At 43.3% G+C, this 26,951-nt stretch overlaps 1 protein-coding gene across 2 annotated transcripts in view; it reads left to right on the top strand.

The window, feature by feature from the left end:
• LOC135544663 (netrin receptor UNC5D-like) overlaps positions 1 to 26,951 on the top strand; it is a 333,479-nt gene that overhangs the window by 267,665 nt on the left and 38,863 nt on the right. For both annotated transcript variants that reach the window (XM_064972452.1, XM_064972451.1), the window contains exons 5-9: positions 2,856 to 3,030; positions 6,280 to 6,447; positions 9,017 to 9,181; positions 10,486 to 10,518; positions 14,379 to 14,564. In XM_064972452.1, the coding sequence (XP_064828524.1) occupies positions 2,856 to 3,030; positions 6,280 to 6,447; positions 9,017 to 9,181; positions 10,486 to 10,518; positions 14,379 to 14,564 (727 nt within the window). The remainder of the gene's footprint in view (positions 1 to 2,855; positions 3,031 to 6,279; positions 6,448 to 9,016; positions 9,182 to 10,485; positions 10,519 to 14,378; positions 14,565 to 26,951) is intronic.

Here is a 26,951-nt window from a genome sequence, read left to right as displayed (position 1 = left end):
TACACTATAAGTAAAATACTTATGACTTCTAAATCAGATACCGTATGTTTGGAAATATCCTCAAATTAAAGGTGACATTCTGTACTGTTGTGTCATATGAAACATTTGATTTGAAATACAAAATCCTGTAGTATAGAGCCAAACAAATAAATAAATAGCATCACTGTCCAAATACATGCAGAGGAAAGTGTATAAAACACCTGGCTGTTTTGTTGAAAGTGAAAAGCAAGAACCTTGAGCGACAATGGGGTTCCTATCCGAGCCAAGATGGTTTCGTTGTACACCTGGTTTATTGATAGATCCGGCAGAAAATAAAATATTTTTGTCAAGTTTAATTGTGTTGCAAATGTAACGCAATAGGAAGTGAAGGATCATCTCTGGTAAATGATGAAAGTAGCATAATGAAAACACAATTACAGTATCAGCCACAATGAAAGGCCCATATTAACTGTCAAGAAGATGATCACACAGATTACTCAAGGCATTAAAGGAAAAAACTTTGAAGATTTGGAGAGGAAAAAAAAATACTTTTCAATAACTTTGGGAGGAACATTTTTTACTTCACAATCATTAGGCTTCGTATTAAGCAACCAATCTTCCACCACCAAATTGTAATTAATCATTAAGTCGGCTGATCCAAAGTAATTTAAAGTGCTTAAAATGTCATTATTCACTGATAAACATAACATTTCCAAACGACGGCGAGATAAGACAAGGACACACCGAAGGTTTAGTGCACAGCCTCCACCACAGCGTAATGTCACTGTCACATTCCGAAAGCTCATTTGTTTAATGTGATTTCTCCAAAAGTCACCGGAGTGTCGATGGGGGGGGGGGGGAGGGGATGGAGAGGAAGGAGTGATGGAGGAGGCGTAAGGGGCTTGTTAATGAAACTCATAGTTAATTGAGTTGGATGGAAGGAAACGGGCAAATGCCGCAACGTTTGGTAATTGCCTTGTTGTCGCTTTCACTTCCACTGTTAATGAATGTAAATGTGGCGGCCGGTTACTTTTTTGTTTCGGAGTGATGAGTTATTACACCTGATTTTTATGTATGTGCTGATTGGAATGACCTGATTGGCGCTTAGCTTTGTTGTTGAGTCAAGGTTAGGAAGTAGTAACTCTGGCTCCTTTGGTTAATTCTCTGCAAATGAGGGGCGCGGGGCGCTGCCACGGATGTCAACTTTTTCATCTCTGCAATTTGGAGCAGCTTCAAACCGTCACAATAAATATCAATGCCTAAATACCGCGTGCCAGTCTCCCCGCTCCCTGCTGGCTCGCTCCTGTCATGACACCAGTAGATATGGCACAACCCTGTACCGTGACACACTTGAGAACAGTCTGACCAGTCAAACGAGATGGGTTATCAAGACAGACTGCCACACTGTCAGTATCAGTTTGTCCAGACGGAACAGACACAAGACTAACAGATGGTTGTGGGAGACCGAGGCCATGAATTAGGCAACTTTTAATTAATGTATAAAGCCTTTCCATTACATATGTGTGTTCTATTTTGTTTGCACCTTCAGCTTAAGACATGTGCTTCACCAATTAAAATGTTTTGTTACGGTTTAAGAGAAAATCAACTTGGGGAGACTGCATCAGACACTTGTCAACACACACACACACAAACCTTCATTATGTGCAATCACTCGATCACACACTTCATATACACACACACCTCAGAGTGGACATGGCTCAACCCAGTGCTACTTGATGCATTCTAATTGGAACAAATGTGGCAAATGATGTGCCTTTATGTCCCTACATCCTTATCACAGTCTCCGTATCCTCCACTCCCAACCAACCCCAACAGCCAGACTCCGGGACTGCCACCACAGAATGCAAATCACTGCACAGACAGACAGACAGACAGACAGACAGACAGACAGACAGACAGACAGATCCCCTCTGTTGAGTACATGTCGTTGGTAGCAGTGCTGGAGAATGTAGTTGGAAATGCAACGTGGGGGTTGATTAGTCATTAAAGGCCAGGAACGATTGTGTGGAGAGAAGGGCCACCAGCTTAGTTTCTCTTGGCGCTCTGGAGCAGAACTGTGAAAAGAGTGAAATTAAAAGCACATGATGAAAGACTTCTCTGGCCATCAAAGGGAGAGAAAAAAAGCCACTTGTGACATGACTGGTGATTTATGGATTTCTCTGCTCGCATTTGTCTATTGGGGGCATTACCAAAGAGCAAAGCAATCTCTGAGGTTGTCTGTTATTGGTGGTTCTGGTATTCCACTGGCAAATGGACACACACACCAATAGGGCTCCCAGTGGGGTGAGGAGAATTGTTTTTTTCGTCAAACACACAGTCATAAATCAAGCTTTGCTCCCAAATGCCCTGGCTAGTCGCTCTCATTGAGCACCTCCACCCAAAGGCACATTCATTTCAATTTACTGGGCCAGCCATGCGATATAGGGAAGCATCAGTGGAGCGTTAGTTTAGTTTGTAATTCCTAATTACTTTCGCTCGCAACATGGCTTCTGAATTGCTAATGGTTGGAGTGAGTGACCCTGCTGAGAGCTTTGCTTTGATTGGTTGAGGGGGGGCTGGGAATCCCTCTGATTGGTTGATGGGAGTTGCTTACATAGGCTGATTCTAATAGTGAGGGTTGGAACGCCTACTTCGGGCCAGTGAATTATATGTATGTAGTGATCGATAGAGCATTGACATTAAATTCAGGGTGAGTCATTAGGAAATATTTAGTTTACAATGTTACTCCAAACCTGTGCAAGAATTATTTCAAATGTACCTTTTTAGCAGCCTCACTCCCATTCTTCATTCTGATTGGTGGATTTCTGATTTTGACCAATGGCAGCCTCACTCCTTATTAATCTCTGTTGTTCTAGGTGGAGTGGTTGAAGAATGAGGAGCCGGTGGGCTCGGATGGGAATATCGACACGCGGGCGGACCACAACCTGATCATCCAGAAGGCGCGTTTGTCTGACTCGGGAAACTACACATGTCTGGCCAGCAACATCGTGGCCAAGAGACGCAGCCTCACCGCCACTGTGGTCGTATTTGGTAAGACAACTGGATTGTATTCATTAGGATACACCGTAGCAAAATATTTCAAAACATTGTGCAATTAGCGTTTCTTATTGGACAACTTCAGGTAGCCCGTCCTTGTTTCTGTCTGCTTTATTCTATTTCGTACCTAATGAATACTACCTTTCCCTATGCAGCAGGCCTTATATACCCTTTATTTCGATTACTTTGAGCATTTGATTGAGTCAGTCTTGAGAGACAGACAGCATTTTCACTTTTTGGACTATTCCTTTTTGAATTTTCCCCCTTTTTCTCCCCAATTTCATGGTATCCAATTGTTTTTAGTAGCTACTGTCTTGTCTCATCGCTACAACTCCCGTACGGGCTCGGGAGAAACAAAGGTTGAAAGTCATGCGTCCTCCGATACACAACCCAACCAAGCCGCACTGCTTCTTAACACAGCGCGCATCCAACCCGGAAGCCAGCCGCACCAATGTTTCGGAGGAAACGCCGTGCACCTGGCAACCTTGGTTAGCGCGCACTGCACCCGGCCCGCCACAGGAGTCGCTGGTGCGCGATGAGACAGGGACATCCCTACCGGCCAAGCCCTCCCTAACCCGGATGACGCTAGGCCAATTGTGCGTCGCGGCCGGTTACGACAGAGCCTGAGCGCGAACCCAGAGTCTCCGATGGCACAGCTGGCGCTGCAGTACAGCACCCATAACCACTGCACCACCCGGGAGGCCCCTTTTGGGACTATTCTAATTAGGTCCATTGCACAAAGACAAGCTCAATCAAGAGCAGCTTGATTTTTAAGGGGTGCTCAATTGTTTCACTAAGTCACAGTGTAGTCAGACACAAAGTACAACAAATAAACCATACAGAGTTGTCCTATTTTGACACACAATGAATGGATATTATGTGAGAATTTTCCTTGCAAACAGCATCCCTTGTATTCTCTCTCCTATTTTACACTCAGCCTTTGAATTTTTCCGTCATTCGCCGTAGCATCATTCACATCACATGTATTTGTCTTCTTCTTTCTTTTAATGTACCTGCATAGGTACGTTCCACATGCATTTTCACATTGTTAGCATCTCCTTTCTCTTGACATGTATCTGAAGAAGATGTTTTCTGGCCTTCTGTCAATTCATTTACTCCAATCAGTCTCTCATAGGCAGCAGACAGCAGTAGGTGTTAATAGCAGTCAGAAGCTGACATGTCTTGGTGTTATGTTCCATCCTGTGACGGGAATGTGATGAGCAACTTGGTTGCTGGTTGAGCTTAAACACAACGAGACGTTTCAAGACATCGGGAAGGCTTTGACATAAGCTGTCAAAACTCCACAGCTGCGTGCCTGCTAGCTTCCTGGAGGCTAGGATTCTCTGTTGCTTGTGCTTTCGCAGGCTCGTACTGTAGGAAGGAAGGAAAGAGTGATAGGAACCAAATAGCACCTATCATAACTCTACAGGACTGTGTGAACAGAAAGACAACGATAAAATCTAATTAATTAAACCTCATGAAACATCTCTGAATATTATATTTTTTTTCCTCTTCTCTTATTTATTCAATTCCTCTCGCAAACCCACTTTGCTAGTTCAAAACCTCCTCCTCTGTGTCAATGAGACCAAATCACCACACCGACAGCTGGAAATCCAGCTACTGTTTTTGTCTATACACAGAACCTGTTGAGGCCTATCAGTCATCTGTGTAGCTAAACTACTTGGCCAAAAGGTTGTCAAACATCTCACTCCAAAATCATGGGCATTAATATGGAGTTGGTCTGCCCTTTGCTGCTAGAACAGCCTCCACTCTTCTTGGAAGGCTTTCCTCTAGATGTTGGAACATTGCTGCGAGGACTTGCTTCCATTCAGCCATGAGTATTAGTGAGGTCGGGCACTGATGTTCGACGATTACGCCTGGCTCGCAGTCTGTGTTCCAATTCATCCCAAAGGTGTTTGATGGGGTTGAGGTTAGGGCTCTGTGTAGGCCAGTCAAGTTCTTCCACGCCGATCTCGACAAACCATTTCTGTATGGACCATGCTGAAACAGGAAAGGGCCTTCCCCAAACTGTTGCCACAAAGTTGGAAGCCAAGAAATGTCTAAAATGTCATTGTATGCTGTAGCATTAAGATTTACCTTCACTTGAACTAAGGGGCCCGAACCATGAAAAACAGCCCCAGACCATTATTCCTCCTACACCAAACTTTACAGTTGGCATTATGCATTGGGGCAGGTAGCATTCTCCTGGCATCCGCCAAACCCAGATTCTTCTGTCGGACTGCCAGATATGGAAGCGTGATTCATCACTCCAGAGAACATGTTTTCATTGCTCCAGAGTCCAATGGCGGCGAGCTTTACACCACTTCAGCCGACGCTTTGCATTGTGCATGGTGATCTTAGGCTTGTGTGAGGCTGCTCAGCCATGGAACCCCATTTCAAGAAGCTCCCAACGAACAGTTCTACCACTTTACTGCTGAGCCGTTGTTGCTCCTAGACATTTTCACTTCACAATAGCAGCACTTACAGTTGACCGGGGCAGCTCCAGCAGGGCAGACATTTGATGAACTGACTTGTTGGAAAGTGGGCTTCCTATGACGGAGCCATGTTGAAAGTCACTGAGCTCTTCAGTAAGGCCATTCTACTGCCAATGTTTGTCTATGGAGATTGCATGGCTGTGTGCTCTATTTTATACACCTGTCAGCAATGGGTGTGGCTGAAATAGTCGAATCCACTCATTTTAATTGGTGTCCACATACATTTGTATATATAGTGCCTGACTATTTGTATATATAGTGCCTGACTACCTGTCATGTTAATGATGAGCCTGGAGGCCCTGCTGGGAGAGAGAGCCTACAGACAGACAGACAGATGTAGTGGAGTAATGTGTTCTCACACTGACATTTGTTTCCTGTCTGACGATGAATGATGATCAATGGACTCATAATCAGTCAATCACTCAGCTTCTTTTGAGCCTAGCACATCAGAGAGAGAGCGAGAGAGAGAGAGAGCTCTCTGACATGCCTTTGGTTTCTTGGCCTGTCACACTCCAGTGTTTTAGGCAGTTAGTTGTGTGTGGAGGTTTTTTACTCTTCCCGCCCAATACTCTGCTGTCATGTTACATTTTACATGCCTCTCTCCTTTTCCCCCCCTCTCTTTTTCTCTGCCTGTTCTTCTCTCTCTCCTTCTATCCTTCTCCTTCGACCTCCTTCCCATCTCCTTTGCCTATTTTCCATCTCTCCCTCTACTTCCTCCCTCCTTCTACACCTTTGTCCATCTCTCCAGTGAACGGAGGGTGGTCATTGTGGACAGACTGGTCCGCCTGTAACGTGCGCTGTGGGCGAGGGGTCCAGAAACGCTCCCGTACCTGCACCAACCCCGCCCCTCTCAACGGGGGCACCTTCTGCGAGGGCATGTCTGTCCAGAAGAGTACCTGTAATGCCCTCTGCCCAGGTCTGTTTGTCTATCTATCTGTCTGTCTGTTCTCATTCTATTGACTGTCTGGGAGGGGGATATGTTTGTTGTAAGGTTGCATTATTTGCCAAAACAATCTGTATTATGACAGCACTCCTCTCCAAGGAGGAGGTGGGCTCCCCTGCTGCTGTTAGGATCATTTCCCTCCAAACCGCTTTCATAAACCGCTTTCATCGTCTGACCCCATTTCTCCCCTCCGAGAGAGATGGAGAGAGAGCGAGAGAGATCGAGAGAGATGGAGAGAGAGCGAGAGAGATGGAGAGAGAGCGAGAGAGATGGAGAGAGAGAGAGAGAGAGAGAGATGGAGAGAGAGAGAGAGATGAGAGAGAGAGAGAGATGGAGAGCGATATGGAGAGAGAGAGAGAGATGGAGAGAGAGAGAGAGATGGAGAGAGAGAGAGATAGAGATGGAGGGAGACAGAGAGAGAGAAAAAAAACATGGATAAAGAATATCATGCGGTAAGAAAGGAAAGAACCAGAAAAAGACTCCAGCCACCCAACCAGCGATAGACTGTTCTCTCTGCTTCCGCACGGCCAACGGTACCGGAGCATCAAGTCTGACACCAACAGGCTCCTGAACAGCTTCTATCCCCATAAGACTGCAAATTGCTAACTAAATGTCTAAACAGACTATCTGCATTGACCCTGATATATACACCACCGTTCAAAAGTCACTTAGAAATGTCCTTGATTTTGAAAGAAAAAATTGATCCGAAATACAGTGTAGACATTTTGTAAATGACTATTGTAGCTGGAAATGGCTGAATTTTAGTGAAATATCTACATAGGCGTACGGAGGCCCATTATCAGCAACCATCACTGCTGTGTTCCACTAGCACGTTGTGTTAGCTAAGCCAAGATTATCATTTTAAAAGGCTAATTGATCATTAGAAAACCATTTTGCAATTATGTTAGCACAGCTGAAAACTGTTGTTCTGATTAAAGAAGCAGTGAAACTGGCCTTTAGACGAGTTGAGTATCTGGGGCGTCAGCATTTGTGGGTTTGATTACAGGCTCAAAATGGCCATAAACAAAGAACTTTCTTCTGAACCTCGTCAGTCTATTCTTGTTCTGAGAAATTAAGCCTATTCCATGCAAATTTTCCAAGCTTTTAAAGGCACAGTCAATTTAGTGTAGGTAATCTTCTGACCAGCTGGAATACCTTGAATTATAAGTGAAATAATCTGTCTGAAAACAATGACTTGTGTCCTGCACAAAGTAGATGTCCGAACCGACTTGCCAAGTTTGTTAGCAAGAAATTTGTGGAGTGGTTGAAAAACGAGTTTTAATGACTCCAACCTAAGTGTATGTAAACTTCCAACTTCAACTGTATATGTTGATGCCTAATCACCATACAGCTAGACATATTTACCTGTACAATGTACATTTAAATATGTAAATATGGTATTGGCTCTGACCCTGGAACTGACCCTGTGTATAGCTTTACTTACTTTCTCGTGTTCTTCTTATTTCTATTTCTCGGTTGTTTTTGTTCTACTTGAATTGTATTGTACGGCTGACATTGAGTACTGCATTGTTGGGAAATAGCTTGCAAGAAAGGCTTGAGCATGTGACAATAGGACTTGAAACTTGAAAAGAAAAGGATAAGAAAGAGAAAATGGAGAAAGAGAAAAGGGAGACAGAGAAAATGGAGAAAGAGAAAAGGGAGACAGAGAAAAGGACCTTGAGTGCAGGATAGTTAACAACAGAAGGGTTTAGAATAGCAATATTACAGAGCAAGTGAAAGAAAGAAAGACAGAGCAAGAGAGAGAGAGAGTGGTGCTCGTTATCAGAGCAGCTGTCTAATCAGCACTGTCCAAGTGTTCCTCTGCATGCGGTGAAATGTATGGTTTCAGACCACCGTACCAATCACCAGGGAAACGTGTTGGAGAAAAGGGCCATCTCAACCACTCTTCTCTCTCTCCTCCTCCCTCTCATTCTCTCCCTCTCTTATTCTCTATCTCTCTCGCTCTCTCTCTCTCTTTCTGTCTCTTTCCTCTCTTTCTCTTCCATAAGCCTCTCTCTTTTTCTCTTTTTCTCTCTCTCTCGTCCTCTCTCTTGTTCTCTCTCTTCCCCTTTCTCTCAACTCTCTCTCTCTCTCTTCCACAAGACTTTCTCCCCCTGTGAGTCCCAGCCAGTCTGCAAACACAGCATTTGCATTTAGATTAGCGAGGCAAAGGGAAACCTTGAAAACCTATGGAATTGGTAAGGTGGCGAAGGAGACTTGATGGAACAAGACAAAAAAGAAAACTGTCACCAGGATAGGACATAACATGCTATTATTTCTAATGCCGTCCCTGGAGAGAAAGAAGAGGGGCTTTTGTTTGGTGGGCTATAGCGCTGGTCCATTGTATGTGCTCTATCGGCAAGTTCCATATGGGGGTGCAATTATGTTCCCCTCAGCTGTTTGCTAACTCTAGGAATGTATGATATGTGTTGGGTCTAAGGCTCTGTGTGTTTCTCTCTCTCTCTGTGTTTGTGCGCGTGTGTGTGTGTGTGTTTACTTGTCTGTATTAAGCGTGTATTTTTTTGTTGACCTTCTCTCTCAGTGGATGGTGGCTGGGGAGAGTGGACAGATTGGACGGTGTGCAGTGCGGAGTGTTCGAGGCAGCGCAGCAGAGAATGTACAGCCCCGGAGCCTAAACATGGAGGCAGGCTTTGCAACGGGGCCGCCCTGGGAACAGATAACTGCACCGGGGGCCTCTGCACTCAGAGTGAGTAACGTCACATGCAGCTTCACCTGGTAGATATTGTCATCGTTCAAATCTTCATTATAATCTTCACCGTCGTCGTCTTTGTGATCGGCAGAATGTTCCTCTTAGGGGATCATCATCATCGTCATCATCATCGTCAATGCCACACTTATTTTGTTGAGAATTAAAACATTGCCAAAGACAAAGTAGTCTTCTATTGGCTGGCTCGTTTCCAATTGCAACACCAGCAGTGCTGTGGACAAATCCATCCTTAGTTCCTTAGTGCTGCCATAAGCAGTGACCCACATACAGTGGTTTGGCAGCATGGGATGAAAGCAGAGTTTCAATTATATCGTGACATTCCAGGGCTTTTTTCTCAGGGGACTTAGTATTTGTATTTTGTATTTAAAAGAAAAAGTAAAACGTTTTATGGGCCTAAGTTAAGACATGTATTTCAACAGTAAGAATGTCTTACCTTTTATTGGTGCATGAACACAACCAGTCATGTTGATTGTCATCTGATTGTCACTTCAAAAGGTAGGCTACCTGCGCACGTTCATAATACAGTCCACTCCCAAATAATTCCAGCATCCAAACAGTGCACGTTAGTTATAAAACACCAAACAGTGTAATGACATTGAGGGATGTTCATGAGGCCTACACTCCATTAGCCTGAATTAATGTATGGGTTTGGGCTGACAAATGGACCTTTTTCTGTCAAAAGAAAAGTGAGAGCACCTGAAAATGGGCTGAAATATTGGACGCAAGTACAAATGAGAAAATAGGAGAATGATTAACTTAGAGCCCCCCCCCCAAGTTTGCCTTCTGTTACATACAGGGGAGCTTGTCTCATGAGTTCATAATCCACACACTGGATGGATCCATACTGGATCCATACTTATTTCTTAATTCTCCCGCTGCCCATATTTTCTCAAGTCCTTTTTTAACCCTCCATACATTCTCGTCCTCCCTAAGGGAGACAATCAGCCTGATGTTTGTCACGCCAATATCCACACGCACTCACACATCCCTGGGTGATGGAAAATCCTATCACCCGAGGCGATCTCACTACCTGCCGTAAAACACACACATTGTGATCGGGATCACATTTGGGCATGTACACACGTGCGCGCACACACATACACTCCCTGTGTCATAAAGAGTATTATCACTGGGCCAATCTCACTACCACGACACACACACACACACACATTGTGTACATGCGCACACTTAAGGGTGCTTATTGTAAAACGACTACAGGTTACATCCTGTATTATTCCATCCAAGTAGAAGTGAAATGACACGGTTCCTCTGTGTCTTTGCAGATCGAAAGCTGCTACACGACGCCAAGCCACGGGGTGAGTTCTCCCCAACCACCATCCTGCTTTAGAGCACAATGTAGCACACTAAAACCACTATGGCTACTCTGCTCTAACAGACATTATATGTTGTCATGCCACTTCTCACAGACACAACTCTCCAACATCATGATCCAGATCCATTATTCCCACAAGCATGATCATGTCAACCAATATTGAACATTATCTTTCCACCAGCATCATTATCCTATCGTTATTAACTACACCGTCAATGTGGTTTCCTCAATTAAAATGGGTCTACTTACCACTATGTTCAGCCAACTGCACAAAGTTTCTACCGGTAGCTTGTTAACATTACCAGCTAACAAACAGTACATCCTCAAACGCGCCCTTCTGCTGCTTGACAGGCAGAGCCCACAAAGGATGGGAAATAACCTAAACCATAGCTGTCAGGTATAGTTCATTTGATCACTCAAATATCCAGTTAATGGTGGCCAATATTGAGAGACATTGTCAGGCTACCCTCACGTATCTGAAGTGACATGATCAATTGATGCAGTTACTGCTGTATAACTCTGATGATAGAGCGACTGTAAATGGGCGCAATTGTCTTGCATGGAGGAATCGGAACTGTGTATTTCTGATTTATGCTTTTTGAGAGGGGATGATATTACAACCAAATATGATTATTCTTATTAATTATTTATTTAATTTAAAAAAATGTACCCCTTTTTCTCCCCAATTTCGTGGTATCCAATTACGTTGGACGTACCAAGTACGGACTCGGGAAAGGCGAAGGTCGAGAGACCTGTGCTTCCTCCGAAACACAACCCGGCCAAGGCACACTGCTTCTTGACACAGTGCCCACCCAACCCGGAAACCAGCCGCACCAATGTGTCGGAGGAAACACCGTACACCTGGCGACCGTGTCAGTATCCACTGTGCCCGGCCCGCCACACGAGTCGCTAGTGCGCGATGGGACAAGGACATCCCTGCCGGCCAAACCTTCCCCTAACACGGACGACGCTGGGCCAATTGTGCGCCGCCCCATGGGTCTCCGGGTCACGGACGGCTGTGGCAGAGCCTGGACCCAGAATCTCTATTGGCACAGCTAGCACTGCGAGGCAGGGCCTTTGAGAGGTCTACAATCAAATAGTTAACATTTATGAAACAATAATTTGAAGATGGCATGCAGTTGTGAATGGTTTTAGCAGAGCTGGGATCTCCTTGTCCCCCAGCAGGCAAATCGAACGCTGTGCACCTTATTGTGTGTTTTTATTGACAACAACCTATATAAGAAAACTTATTGTCATGATGAACACCATCAAAATAATGATCTTAATCATAAAATGCTATTTTAATGCTAATTACTTGTGACACCACAGCTGTCCCATTTTTACTTGTGACACCACAACTGTCACAGTTTTAGTTTTGTTTTCTTCTTTGTGGGAGTGAGGGAAAAAGATGCAGCCAGTCTGCCAAAACTTAGCGAGCCCCCAATTAACCTGCCACTTTTAGCTGCTAATGCCTCTTTTGCATATTTTGGCAAATGCTCCTTTTCTTGGAGCTTCAGTCTTCTTAGTGATTTTCTCAGTTCTGTTCCTGTGCAGATCTCATTATCTTTGGAGAACAAGCTAAGCCAGCAGTGCTTCCCTTTACACACACACACACAAACTTTTTTTTAAATCTGTTGTGGTGTACTGGTGAGACCAGATACAGCATAATCATTGCAGATGAGCTAATTTAATGAACTGGTCTTGTCACCATATAGGGTGTTCACCCATAAAATCATTAATTCATTCAAGGTTTATACAAATCAATAGAGAATTACGTCAGAAAAACAATAGTTCAAACCCTATGTCTCTACCATACACAGTACCTGTCAAAAGTTTGAACACACCTACTCATTCAAGGGTTTTTCTTTATTTTTACTATTATCTAAATTGTAGAATAATAGGGAAGACATCAAAACTATGAAATAACACATATGGAATCATGTAGTAATGAAAACATTTTTACAGTGTTGAAATTCTTCAAAGTAGCCACCATTTGCCTTGATGACAGCTTTGCACACTCTTGGCATTCTCTCAACCAGCTTCATGAGGTAGTCACCTGGAATGCATATGAGCCAATCAGTTGTGTTGTGACAAGGTAGGGGTGGTAAACAGCACAGCCCTATTTGGTAAAAGACCAAGTCCATATTATGGCAAGAACAGCTCAGATAAGCAAAGACAAACGACAGTCCATCATTACATTAAGAGATGAGTCAGTCAATGCGGAACATTTCGAGAACTTTTAAAGTTTCTTCAAGTGCAGTCGCAAAAAAACATCAAGCGCTACGATGAAACTGGCCCCTCTCAACGTATATTGATCGCCAATATACTGTAGCCAATCTAAGTAAATGAAAGCCGAGGATCTGGAGATGAAAATGGCAGGGGAAACATGATTATTTTGGCTGGTCCAACCTGCGGAAACTACTCCACATCTCCCAACGCCAAATATGAAGAGCTACAACCAAGAGCGGCGCGGTCTAAACTAGCAACGGTCACAGCAAATTAATGTTCTTACTTCATCAACACTGTCAAGTACAAGTATATTAGGGTAATTTTGCAGAGAACAATAGAAAGATTAATGCTATATTATTTATAATGACATTGGTGCAAAGAAAATGTTTTGACATAAATGTCATAGATGCCTCTTGAATTGCCCAGTCTTTCTCTATATTCTAGAGCAGTGAGTGAACGCCCGACACAATATCCCAGTAGAGCGCTAAGGGCCTTCCGAGTGATGCCAGAGCGAAACAGCCTTTTGACAGTCAGGTGCTGGGCTTGATTAGAATCCTAGTTGTGTGCATGTGCATACAGTGGGGAAAAAAGTATTTAGTCAGCCACCAATTGATTCAAACAGTCACACACCAAACTCCACTATGGCCAAGACAAAAGAGCTGTCAAAGGACACCAGAAACAAAATTGTCGACCTGCACCAGGCTGGGAAGACTGAATCTGCAATAGGTAAGCAGCTTGGTTTGAAGAAATCAACTGTGGGAGAAATTATTAGGAAATGGAAGACATACAAGACCACTGATAATCTCGCTCGATCTGGGGCTCCACGCAAGATCTCACCCCGTGGGGTCAAAATGATCACAAGAACGGTGAGCAAAAATCCCAGAACCACACGGGGGGACCTAGTGAATGACCTGCAGAGAGCTGGGACCAAAGTAACAAAGCCTACCATCAGTAACACACTACGCCACCAGGGACTCAAATCCTGCAGGCCTCTCATCTTTTTAAGTGGGAGAACTTGCACAATTGGTAGCTGACTAAATACTTTTTTGCCCCACTGTATGTGTGTGTGCATATATGTGTGTGTCTGCCACCAGTCAGGTGCTGGGGTGATTAGGACGACTTTCCTAGCAAGCTTCCTCATTAGTGCATTAACTGGATGCAGTGGGGGGAAATACCGCAGCACAGCGGAGTGAGGAGACAGGAAATGGAGAACAATATGCCACAGAAGGAAGCAGGTTTAAACCTGGAATGGTTCTGCCCAAAAATAACTCCTGCTAGAAACTTTTCAGTTGTACCTTAGAAGTTTTCAGGAGAAGCGCATTTAGAGAGGTTACTGTGAAAGTTTTGGGTGAACATGACTTTACTGTGCCTCTCCCAAAGCGTTTTAATTCAACATATTTTAAAATGAGGTGCAAACTTTGTGCAGCAGTGAAAGCTGTGTTGGTCTGGCCAGTATAGCAAGAAATATAGATGCCACTTTACTTGACCCTACCATCATTAGGCCCATATAACACTATTATAATATGACCTTCTGAATATAGCTCTGAGTTGATACCTTGTCTTTTTCTCTGATGTTTCTACTCTGATTAAAGTGTCTCTCGCTCTCTCTCCCAGGTCTGGAGGTTAGCAGTGACGTAGCGCTGTATTCGGGCCTGGCGGCAGGGGTGGTGACTGTGGTGGTGTTGATTGTGGCAGTGACCCTCTACCGGAGGAACCAGAGCGAGTACGGTGTGGACGTCATTGACTCCTCCGCCCTCACTGGGGGCTTTCAGTCCTTTAGCTTCAAGACCGCCTGCCAAGGTGAGCTCAGAGAACACAGACAGACAGACAGACACACAGAGACACAAACACACAGCTGAACACACATGAACTTTGGATAAGATGAGCCAGGGAGGGGCACACATACACACACACACACGCCAAGTTGAAGCAGAAAGACACACACACTTACACTGCTCAAGACACACATTGCTGTGGTCCAACAGAAGCTCAGTGTGTGTGACTGACTGTCCTTGGTGGTTACTTTGCGCTCCATTCAATCGATGTATGTTTAATTACTTCATTTAAAAAAGTCCTTGTGTCCAACAGCAAGGTTGTGTTTGGTTTGCTCAGTAACACAGTGCTGACACCACCCTACTGTCTAACTTATCTGTCTCTCTCTCGCTATCGTTCTCCCTCTCTCTCTATCTCTCCCTCTCGCTTTTGCTCTCTTTTTGTTTCTCTCTTTCTCTCTCTCATCCTGTCTGGAGTGGAGTGGGGCAGAGACCAGACACAGCTCTCATTTCTCATGATTCTCTCTCTCGCTCTCGCGCTCGCTCTCTCTCTCTCAAACGCTGTCCCATGTGCCCTCCATAATTGTTCAATTGGGTTGAGATCTGGTGATTGAGAAGGCCATGGCATATGGTTTACATCGTTTCCATGCTCATCAAACCATTCAGTGACCACTCGTTCCCTGTGGATAGGGGCATTGCCATCCTATGGGAGCATAGCCATGGTAGCCAAAATTATGGCCTACCCAGCATTTGTATACATAATCCTAAACATGATAGGATGTTAATTGATGAATTAACTCAGGAACCACATCTGTGTGGAAGCACCTGTTTTCAATATAATTTGTACCCCTCATTCACTCAAGTGTTTCCATTATTTTGGAAGTTACCTATATATATCTGCTCTACACTGAGTGTATAAAACATGAGGAACTCTTTCAATGACATAGACTGACCAGATGAATCCAGGTGAAAGCTAAGACCCCTTATTTGGGCCTCCGTCCTCCCAGAGAATTGGAGTAATACACACACACACACACACACACACACACACACTTTTTATAGTGTGTGTGTGTAACTGCCTATCTCTTTAAAGAAATTGAGTAGTTGCTACGCAACCATGGTCAGTAGACACTGGCGGTGAGGTTCCCCCGGAGGTTGGGCCCCCCAAAAAGTATATGAACACCTCATAAGCCATGAATTACTTGTTTTTCTATTACAGGAAATTTGCTTGAATGTCAGGACAATCGTTGTCCGGCAGGGAAACATTATTTTTCTAGTTGAAAAAAATATATTCTGTTGCATTATTTGAGTTTAAAATGTACATTTAGGGGAATTTATAATATTATAATATTGGAATCACTAATAGAATATGAATTTTGGTTAAAATATGTTACATTTAATTAGGTTTAAGAGTCATAAAGCAACTGAAGAAAAACTAAATTGCTACTGTGTATGCCACAGATAAGAAAAATCTACATAAAACATCAACTCAGATTTTTGTCTAACGTCCACTCCGTCAGAGTGCTGAAAGATCTGATAGTTGGTATATTTATAGTTTTCCATGTTTTACAAATGTTTGCATTGAACTTTTATTTTTAGAGGCAAAAATATGTCTGTTTCGAGTATCTGTTGTCACCGCTGTCAGTGGCTTGTCAACTTAACTCAGCCACGTCCCTTTTTCAGGACCCTGCCTTTCAAAGATAATTTGTAAAAATCCAAATCCAAATAACTTCAAGATCTTCATTGTAAAGGGTTTAAACACTGTTTCCCATGCTTGTTCAATGAGCCATAAACAATTAATGAACATGCACCTGTGGAACTGTGGAACTGTTGTTAAGACACTAACAGCTTACAGACGGTATGCAATGAAGGTCACAGTTATGAAAACTTAGGACACTAAAGAGGCCTTTCTACTGACTCTGAAAAACACCAAAAGAAAGATGCCCAGGGTGCAAGGAGGCATGAGGACTGCAGATGTGGCCAGGGCAATAAATATAAATATCAATGTCCGTACTGTGAGGTGCCTAAGACAGTGCTACAGGGAGACAGGATGGACAGCTGATCATCCACGCAGTGGCAGAGCACGTGTAACAACACCTGCATAGGATCGGACCATCCGAACATCACACCTGCGGGACAGGTACAGGATGGCAACAACAACTGCCCGAGTTACACCAGGAACGCACAATCCCTCCATCAGTGCTCAGACTGTCCGCAATAGGCTGAGAGAGGCTGGACTGAGGGCTTGTAGGCCTGTTGTAAGGCAGGTCCTCACCAGACATCACCGGTAACAATTTGTCCGATTTGCGTTTACATAGAGGCCTGTACTCTGGAGTGGGATCGATTTGGAGGTGGAGGGTCCGTCATGGTCTGTGGCGGTGTGTCACAACATCATCGGGCTGAGTTTGTTGTCATTGCAGGCAATCTCAACGCTGTGCGCGTCAGGGAAGACATCCTCCTCCCTCATGTGGTACCCTTCCTGCAGGCTCATCCTGACATGACCCTCATACATGACAATGCCACCAGCCATACTGCTCGTTCTGTGTGTGATTTCCTGCAAGACAGGATGGCAGTGTTCTGCCATGGCCAGTGAAGAGCCTGGATCTCAATCCTATTGAGCACGTCTGGGACCTGTTGTTTGGAGGGTGATGGCTAGGGCCATTCCCCCCAGAAATGTCTGGGAACTTGCAGGTGCCTTGGTGGAAGAGTGGGAACTGGCAAATCCGGTGCATTCCATGAGGAGGAGATGCACTGCAGTACTTAATGCAGCTGGTGGCCACACCAGATACTCACTGTTAGTTTCGATTTTGACCCCCCTTTGGTTTAGGGACACATTATTCAATTTCTGTTAGTCACGTCTGTGGAACTTGTTCCGTTTATGTCTCAGTTGTTGAATCTTATGTTCATACAAATATTTACATGTTAAGTTTGCTGAACATAAACGCAGTTGACAGTGAGAGGACGTTTCTTTTTTTGCTGAGTTTACATCACTGATCTACGGTCCCACCAATCCTCAGTTTTCCCATCTGATCAACCATTTGGCTCCTGAGTGGCGCAGTGGTCTAAGGCACTGCATCTTAGTGATAGTCGTCACTACAGCACCTGGTTTGATTCCAGACTGTATCACAACCGGCTGTGATTGGGAGTCCCATAGAGCGGCGCGCAATTGGCCCATCGTCGTCCGGTTTAGGGTTTTGCAGAGGTAGGCCGTCATTGTAAATATGAATTTCTTAACTGTCTTGCCTAGTTAAATAAAGGTTCAATAAATAAAACCATTTACCCAGCTTTGGTGCACAAGTTTGTCTATTCTTAGTAGCTCATGTAGTAGTCCAACTCACTAACAAACACAAGTTGGAATCAAAGCTTAAAGTTCTAAAGAATCTCTCTCAATTATAACACACAAACACAAGTAAAAATCTCATTAGCTCATTTCGCACTCTCTTGGCCATTAGCGGAGAGTTTTATACAGAGTTGTTGCAATGGGGGAGTGTTTGTTACACCTCTATTGCAGTGACAAGTACTTTGAGGCACTTCCCGTTTGTCATGGTGAGGTGTTTTTAGCATCACAGTTTCCATGTTGTCATCGAGACCAGGAAGTTGTTTAACACAATTGTTGCCAGGGTTTGCCCATAAGAGTTAGGCATGAGGTTAGGTTTAAAATCATATTTTAAGATAAATTGTAGAAATGGGGTATAGCCATAATTATGACTTGGTGGCTGTGGTAACTAGTCATTGCCACTTACCCTCCAACCGTAATTGACATTCACTGTGTCACTTATTGGACCACTGATGACTAACAGCACACCACTATAAATCAAATCATTTTCATAGTCCACACCTGTTTACAAATTGTGGCAAACAGTGACATGCTTACTTTCAGGTCTTTCCCAACAATGCAGAGAGAAGGAAAATAATTATTTTTATCTCACATAGCTCATTGGTACACCCTTGTGGTTGAATATATATGTTTCTATTGTAGGTCCAAGGATACAACAATGAATAATGTAGAACAAATAAATACCACCAAAGGATACCGTACAACTTACTGTTATGAACACCCTGTGAAACCCAACCTGGCAATATTTAAGATTTTAATACAAACTTCTATATTTTTGGTACTGTTGTGACACAATAATTTTCACAGATTTTTGTACACTCACATGGTAATCAGACTAAAATACAGAATTCTGGTGTGTGGAATATTGAGGAGGTGGTTGCTGTGTGAGTGGGAGGTTCTGCCTGTCACTTGTTCTCAACAGGCAGCCAGTCTCAAAGGGGACTAGAAGAGGGAGACTGGAAAGTCCAGGCACTGCTGCTCACTTTGTTCTGAGTGTTTGCAGTGTTTTGAGTTCATCTGTGTATCTCACATATTATGTGCCCAGTATGATAGACAAGAAAACTCTTAGCAGATAATGACAATAACAGTAGATGTAAATGAAAAGTTGGAAGGTGGTTGGTAATGGAGGACATCAGGTGGATCCACGTCTGGGTGTTGGGCAGAACTCCTAGGGTGTGGAGAATCGGAGCAGAGTGAATGGGAACAGGGTAGGAGACAGACAAACAAGCAAACACAGGTTACACTTTACTGTGAGAAAATGTGATAGATTAGTGCAGTGTTATAAAAGGGAGACTTTAACACTTTTGTACATAATCAAACATATTTCAATATCTTACATTGCCTACCTCAAGCTGGTCCCCCTCCGACTCAGGGCACAGAGAATCAGACTGATCCGAACTCACTGGTTCTGGTGGATGGGATACATCCTAGGGGGATCGGCCAATCGATGGTCCTAAAGTCATTTGGAGAGGTAGATTTTTTTAATATTCACCTTAACAGATGGTGACCCCAGCTAAGAGCTTCCCAGGTCTCGCCTTCCCTTTGTCCTTCTTCCAAACCAAGTAACTCACCCGGATGTAGTAGCCCTTGGTCCCTCTTCTTGATTCTGTTCCGGTAGCTCTCCTGTTTCTCCTGCACCTTGTCGATGTTCAGTCTCACCTTGATTGATAACAGGAATAAATGCAATTACATTTCATATTACAAATACATATCTCTTGGGAGGGACAGAAAATAAATTAAACAGCAGACAATCATTTTTACCTGGTCAAAAACCTCCACATCCTCCTCAGCCCGTGCCTGAAGGTGGTCCTTGAAGGCGTTCTGATCTGGTTCGACAACTTCCACCACATCAGGTGGAGTTTCAGTGATCTGAAAGTAGGTTTTACAAAAATAGCAATAGACAAACATCACTAAGTCAGTCACACATTTGAAAGACTTCAGTATATGGAATAATTGTATATACAATTGCATTGTTTACCTCAGTCAACAGCTGTGGTTCCCATCCGTGGAGGCCTGGATGCTGTTGTTGTGTGCAAAGAGAATTACCTTCAGGTTGTTCGCCCACCCTTTTTGCTATCAATCAAGGGACTTGCCCATGGCAGTCTTGAGGCTCTAGTTGATCCATTCACCAAACCTGGAGGAGGGGTTAGGAAGCGACAATGTAAGATATTGAAATATGTTTGATTATGTACAATGGAAAAACAAGACAAACTAATTGTAAAAAATGAATAAATCATTGGTGACCGAATATAACATAAGATCTGTACCTTGTTCCAGTGTTCATGACCTCGGTCACTCAAGATGACCTCAGGAGAACCGTGTGTGTATAAGATGTCTGCCATCGCCTTGGAGGTGGCCTCGCCAGTCTTGTCTTTGATGGCTATCACACAAAACAAAAATCGATTTTTGGTTCCAACCACCCTTTTTAATGGGTTACAGAAGGGAATTTAGAGTTAAGCATGTACTCCTTTACTGACCTTAATGGGTATTGCCTCCATCCACATGGTAAAGAGATCGGTCGCCATCAGATACCAGCTGTTGCCATTCCTAGATTTCGTGAAGTGTCCGATGAGGTCCACCCCTAACATTTAATGTGTTAGAGAGATGACTTTATTCTTACCCTTTTCTGTGTCATACAGAATGTAGATGTTCATATTTGTAAGGTTACTGATACACAATAATATTGAACTCTGCTGAGGTCAAATAAATCAACCATTAAAAATGACTTATCAGGGCAAAATTTGACTCTGGACACATACCGATCATGTCACATGGTGAAAACAACTTTGATGGGCTTCAATTCCGGTGCCACAGTCGTCGCCCTCTCAAACTTCTGACAAGCTAGACAGGGTGCTGACCTTTAAGCAAAAACTGTCAAATTGAAACATTGTGTGCTCTCTGATATAACATTAATTGAAATCATAATTTCAGATATAATAGAATGTTTAATAAAACAAAAGGTTATTTCAATTGCCCAGCTGTCCACAATTCCCTGTCAGAATAAGTGTATGTTGATTTTGGCAATCATGCGCTTCACTTCAAAATGGCCAGCATGTATCAGTCAGCACGGCCCCCCTTCTCCTCCTTAGTAAAAATCACCATCCTGTCTGGCTGGCCATCCTTCCCTCGTAGGTACGTGTGATTGTCCAACAAGTTGGAAGAGAAGAGTTGTTGAAATACTCAAGTCTAAGTACATTTGCGCTGCTGTCTTTCTGTCGGTCTTCCACGCTCTGTCTGTCTAGCGAAGACACCTAGTTAAAGGGCATTTTGAATTACCATAATTGCTTACACCGATCCATTTGACTGGTCAAGATTAACTTATAGCTAGATACCTCAATATGACAGACAAAACTATATCAGTGGAGGCTGCTGAGGGGAGGAGGGGCTCATAATAATGGCTGGAATGGAGTCAATGGATTGGTATGAACCCCATTCCATTTACTCCAATACAAACATTATGCGCAATCCTCACCTCTGCCGCCCCCACTGAAGTATATGAATAACTAGCGACATGTAGATGACCAACGAGCTAGATGATAAATGGTTGTACATAGTGTGGCAGTTTCGGCACCATGCTCTTAGTAGGGCAGGGTTTACGCATACAAACACACCACCAGTCCACGTGAAGGGTTTACATGGTTATTTTTCTAATCAGGTACCAGCAGCGTTTCTGATATACAACACTCAAACAAAGTCAAAACGTTGTCACCAGTGGAAGGTACCACTCTGCGTCTTTGGGGGTTCACTCCGTGTTGAAATCTCCAGTTCCCTTATTCCGGTAAACCTCCTTCTCCAACCTTATGCTCAGTCGCTCCAACAGCCTCCTCCTCGTTCACCTGCCGGGGTCAAGGGACAGACCAAGAAAGCAAACCCAGGGCGCAGTTAAGTAGAGTTCCCTGATTAGTTTCACCTGTCTGCCGTTTAAGTCTCTAATTACAACTGGAGACAGGTGTGGCTGTTCTGCTGCAGTCTTGCAGTCCAGAACATATAATTTCAAGGACTTCAGAGCCCATTTGATTGCCAAACACAATTTCTCCACTGTTGCATATTTGGTTTTGCGGGGGATCAACTTACAGCTAATGTACATCCCAGGATGTTCCTCTCCCTCCACTTCTTGCGAGAGTACAGCTCCAATTCCAGTGTCTAGGTTTCTAGAAACCTCTGATAGAATACAACACAGGCCATGCATAAGGCCGTTGTCCGTTGAAATGCCTCTTCGGCCGCAGTGTTCCACTGTACCATGACAAGTTTGGCCTTCCGGGTCAGGTCACACAGGGTTCCTGCAATGATTGATCAAACGTCTGTAACAACCAGTTATTCCCAGGAAAGCCCTTACCTGTTTCTTGTTCACTGGTTGAGGCCAATCCTGGATCGCAGCAACCTTCTTCTCTTGTGGTTTGATCAACCCTAGATCTATGGAATAGCACAGATTCTTGCTTCACCTAACCCCAGCATGCATTTCTTTGGGTTGGCTGTGAGTCCTGCTTGTCGAAGGTCGTTAGTACACTGTTAGTCGTATTAGGTGCTCTTCCCACGTGACTGCGGGATTATCACATCGTCCAGCTAGGCTGCAGCATAGGATTGTTGTGGCCGCAAATTGCGGTCCATCAGACTTTGACACATTGCAGGGGCTCCATGAAGTCCAAAGGGCAGTCTCACATATTGGAACAGCCCGTCTGTAGAGTGGAGAATGCCATCTTCTCGAGAGCTGCCGGGGTCAGAGGAACCTGACAATACCCCTTGGTTAGATCAAGTGTACTGATGAGCTGGGCATTTCCCAGTCTTTCAATCAACTCATCTATTTTCGGCATGGGATAAGCATCAAATTCCAAAATAGCATTCAACTTATGGAAGTCATTACAGAATCGTTGTTGTTGTTGCCTACCCATCACCACCTGAGGGTGTCCCGTCAGGAAGTCCAGGATCCAGTTGGAGGTGTTCAGTCCCAGGGTCCTTAGCTTAGTGATGAGTGGAGAGCACTATGGTGTTGAACGCTGAGCTGTAGACAATGAACAGCATTCTCACGTAGGTTTTCCTTTTGCAAAGTGGAAAAGAGAAGTGTGGAGTGCAATAGAGATTGCGTCATCTGTGGATCTGTTGGGGCGATATGCAAATTGGAGTGGATCCAATGTGTCTGGGAAGATGGCGTTGATGTAAGCCATGACTACACTTTCAAAGCATTTCATGGCTACAGGTGTGAGTGCTATGGGCCGATAGTAATTTGGACAAGTTACTTTGGCGTTCTTGGGCACAGGGACTTGACATTTTCATCAAGTTCTTGACATTTTCCGTATTGACTGACCTTCATGTCTTAAAGTAATGATGGACTGTCGTTTCTCTTTGCTTATTTGAGATGTTCTTGCCGTAATATGGACTCGGTCTTTTACCAAATAGGGCGATCTTCTGTATATCAACCCTACCTTGTCACAACACAACTGATTGGCTCAAACGCATTTACTTTTAACTTCTCTAGGGTAGGGGGTAGCAATTCGGAATTTTGGATGAAAAGCATGCCCATTGTAAACGGCCTGCTACTCGGGCCCAGAAGAGATGATATGCGTATAACTGGTAGATTCGGATAGAAAACACTCTAACGTTCCCAAAACTGTTAAAATAGTGTCTGTGAGTATACCAGTACTGATTAAGCAGGTGAAAACCTGAGAATAATTCATTCAGGAAGAAGTTTTTTTTGTTGGTTTTGTAGTTTTCTATTTAATGCCATGACAGTATCCATTGACTTAGGACTCAAATTGCAGTTCCTATACCTTCCACTAGATGTCAACAGTCTTTAGAAATGGTTTCAGGCTTGTATTCTGATAAATGAGGGAGTAGGACCAGTCTAAATGAGTGGACCCTGACGTGTCACAGAGCATTTTCATGCGCAATCCCGAGAGAGTGCATTTCTTGTTTACCTTTTATATTGACAACGTTATTGTCTGGTTGAAATATTATAGATCATTTAGGCTAAAAAACAACCTGAGGTTAAATATAAACATCGTTTGAACTTGTTTCTATGAACTTTACAGATACAATTTGGATTTTTTGTCTGCCTGTTTTGACTGCGTTTGAGCCTGTGGATTACTGAAGAAAGTGCGCAAACAAAATTGAGGTTTTTGGATATAAAGAGACTATCGAACAAAAGCAACAATTATTGAGTAAATTAATGTCTTCTGAGTGCAACTATATGAAGATCATCAAATGTAAGGGATTCATTTTATCTCTATTTCTGAGTTTTGTAACTCTTCTGCTTGGCTGGTTACTGTTTGTAATGATTTGTCAACTGGGCTATGTTCTCAAATTATCGGAAGGTATGCTGTCGCCGTAAGCTTTTTTTTAAATCTGACACTGTGGTTGGATTCACAAGAAGTTAATCTTTAAACCTATGTGAAATATGTTTGGATTTGAATTTGGTGCTCTGCAATCTCACTGGATGTTGGCCAGATGGGATGCTAGCATCCCACATACCCTAGAGAGGTTAACAAGGCACACCCTTTCACACGTACCTTCACCCAGGTGTGAACATTCTACAGTGGTCCCTGAAGCGTACGATCACACCCGTGTGATTAGAACGCTTATTTAGAACGGCCAGTTTCGAATGACGCAACAATCAGCATTTGAGCTGGCCAACACGTTTTTTTTTCTTCCAAAAACTATTTACACAAACACAGTCCTTACAAAGTTATGTCCAGAATGTGAGCAGTTTGTTTTTGGATACAATGTTCAGATATTCACAGAAGTATCTATAGCATAACACAATCATCCAAATGTAGGCTACATTTGTCCAAGTGCTAACTAAGGAAAGATTGACGCAACACAAGTGGTCAAATTTTTACCATTTCGGCTGACATAAACTACAATATGAATGAGCTAATAGCAATTACTATTTATAATTAATCACATCACAGGTGAGCTCACCATTGATCGAAATAATTGAGTAACACTTTCTAGAAATCGGAAGAAATCCGACGATGATTAGTTTCAGCGAGCCGCCATGCTCGATAATAAGAGAAGACAAGATGAGTTTTGTCTGTTTATATTATGCATGTTTTACATTTACATTTAAGACATTTAGCAGACGCTCTTATCCAGAGCGACTTACAAATTGGTGTTGTAGGGGTGTGTCGTCTACCATTCGTTCACATCCCACCATTCACTTCCTGAAGGTTTCAAAAAATGAGGGAACCATTACTCACCTCATTTTGTTATGACATCATTGGTCTGACAGACAATTACGTGAAACCCAGAATTACATGTCAACAAACATGGCTCCACACATAGCTGGAATTAGCTTAGCTCATCAGAATCAGTACAACCTTCACAAAAGTATTTTACACACAATATGTGTCCATTACAATCTATGCAAGTATCGGAATGCATGATTTAACATCGGTACTTGAAAACGTGAACAAAACAGTAAATATATCAATAATTACCACACAAAACATTTCTGGTAGTGATTTATTGATACAAGTTGCACGTGCCGTCAGTCAATCACATAAACTCTCACTCCCACTCTGAGCCATTCAGTGTTGTTGTTTATAAATGTAGCTAGTGAGCTAAGCTGTAGCATTAGCAATGTCTTTCAAAAGGAGACAGCTCACAAATGCGGAAATTCTGGAGATTTTTTTAAAATTCTGACAATGAGTAATGAAAACAACTATGACTGCGGTGCAGGCAACAGACGGAAGATGTGAACACGTGTGTGTGCAGGACGGGAGATGCTCAAATGTCTGCAGACTTGAACTGCACAAACATTTGGGAAGTGCTTGGGGAATTTTGACCCGGTCAGAAATGTCTAAAAAATGAATTGGTCCGCAAAAGTAAAAATGACTACTTTGATGTGAATGAATGAGGAGGCAGAACACACCTCAATTCAAACTGTTCTTAGAAAATAATTTGAAATTTACAAGTTGAAAAAAGCATATAAATAAAAACAGGCTGTGTGCCTTGGTTTGAGGGCAGCGCGGATTAAATGTACTGCTGCGTAACAATCACATTCCGGAATGGAGAGAACGTTCTAACATCATGTGCAGAAAATAACTCACGCTGGGGGCGACTCACATATGAATTGGTTAATTGAAATGCATTCCAGGTGACTACCTCATCAAGCTGGTTGAGAGAATGCCAATAATGTGCAAAGCTGTCATCAAAGCAAAGGGTGGCTATTTGAAGAATCTCAAATATAAAATATATTTTGGTTTGCTTAACACTTTTGGGTACTACATGATTCCATGTGTTATTTCATAGTTCTTCACTGTCTAAACTATTATTCTACAATGTAGAAAATAGTTTTTTTTAAATAATAGAAGACTGAAAATAGAAAAAAATGACACTGGATTTTCAGTCATATTTTTGTTATTATTTAAAAATATATATATTATTTTTACCCCCCTTTTTTCTCCCCAATTTCGTGGTATCCAATTGTTAGTAGTTACTGTCTTGTCTCATCGCTACAACTCCCATATGGGCTCGGGAGAGACGAAGGTTGAGAGTCATGCGTCCTCCGAAACACAACCCAACCAAGCCGCACTGCTTCTTACCACAGCGCTCATCCAACCTGGAAGCCAGCCGCACCAATGTGTCAGAGGAAGCACTATGCACCTAGCGACCTGGTCGGCGTGCGCTGCTCCCAGCCCGCCACAGGAGTTGCTAGTGCGTGATAAGACAAGGATATCCCTACCGGCCTAACACGGACGACGCTAGGCCGGATTTCAGTTTTCCTGCATTACAATCACTGGTCGCTAGACGCCTCGCCTCTGGATGAGCATTGTCTTGTTTGCTTATCGCCCTATACAGCTCGTTGAGTGCGGTCTTAGTGCCAGTATCGGTTTGTGGTATCGGTTTGAATGGAAAATATACATGAACTCTCTTGGTAAATAGTATGGTCTACAGCTTATCATGAGGTATTCTAACTCAGGTGTGCAGAACCTCGAGACTCCCTTTAGGCCTAAGCCCTTAGATTGCAATATCTACTAAGCGAACATAATGAATTGCTTTATGATCATAAAATGTAGCATTTAGCTATTTTCATTTGAATTTTAGGACCCCTGTAAGTGTAAATAAAAAAATAAAAAATGT

Source organism: Oncorhynchus masou, chromosome 8, assembly GCF_036934945.1.
Source record: "Oncorhynchus masou masou isolate Uvic2021 chromosome 8, UVic_Omas_1.1, whole genome shotgun sequence".
In the NCBI taxonomy this organism is placed as follows: Eukaryota; Metazoa; Chordata; class Actinopteri; order Salmoniformes; family Salmonidae; genus Oncorhynchus; species Oncorhynchus masou.
The sequence above is the reverse complement of the archived record's forward strand: the minus strand, read 5'-3'. Positions and strand labels throughout refer to the sequence as shown.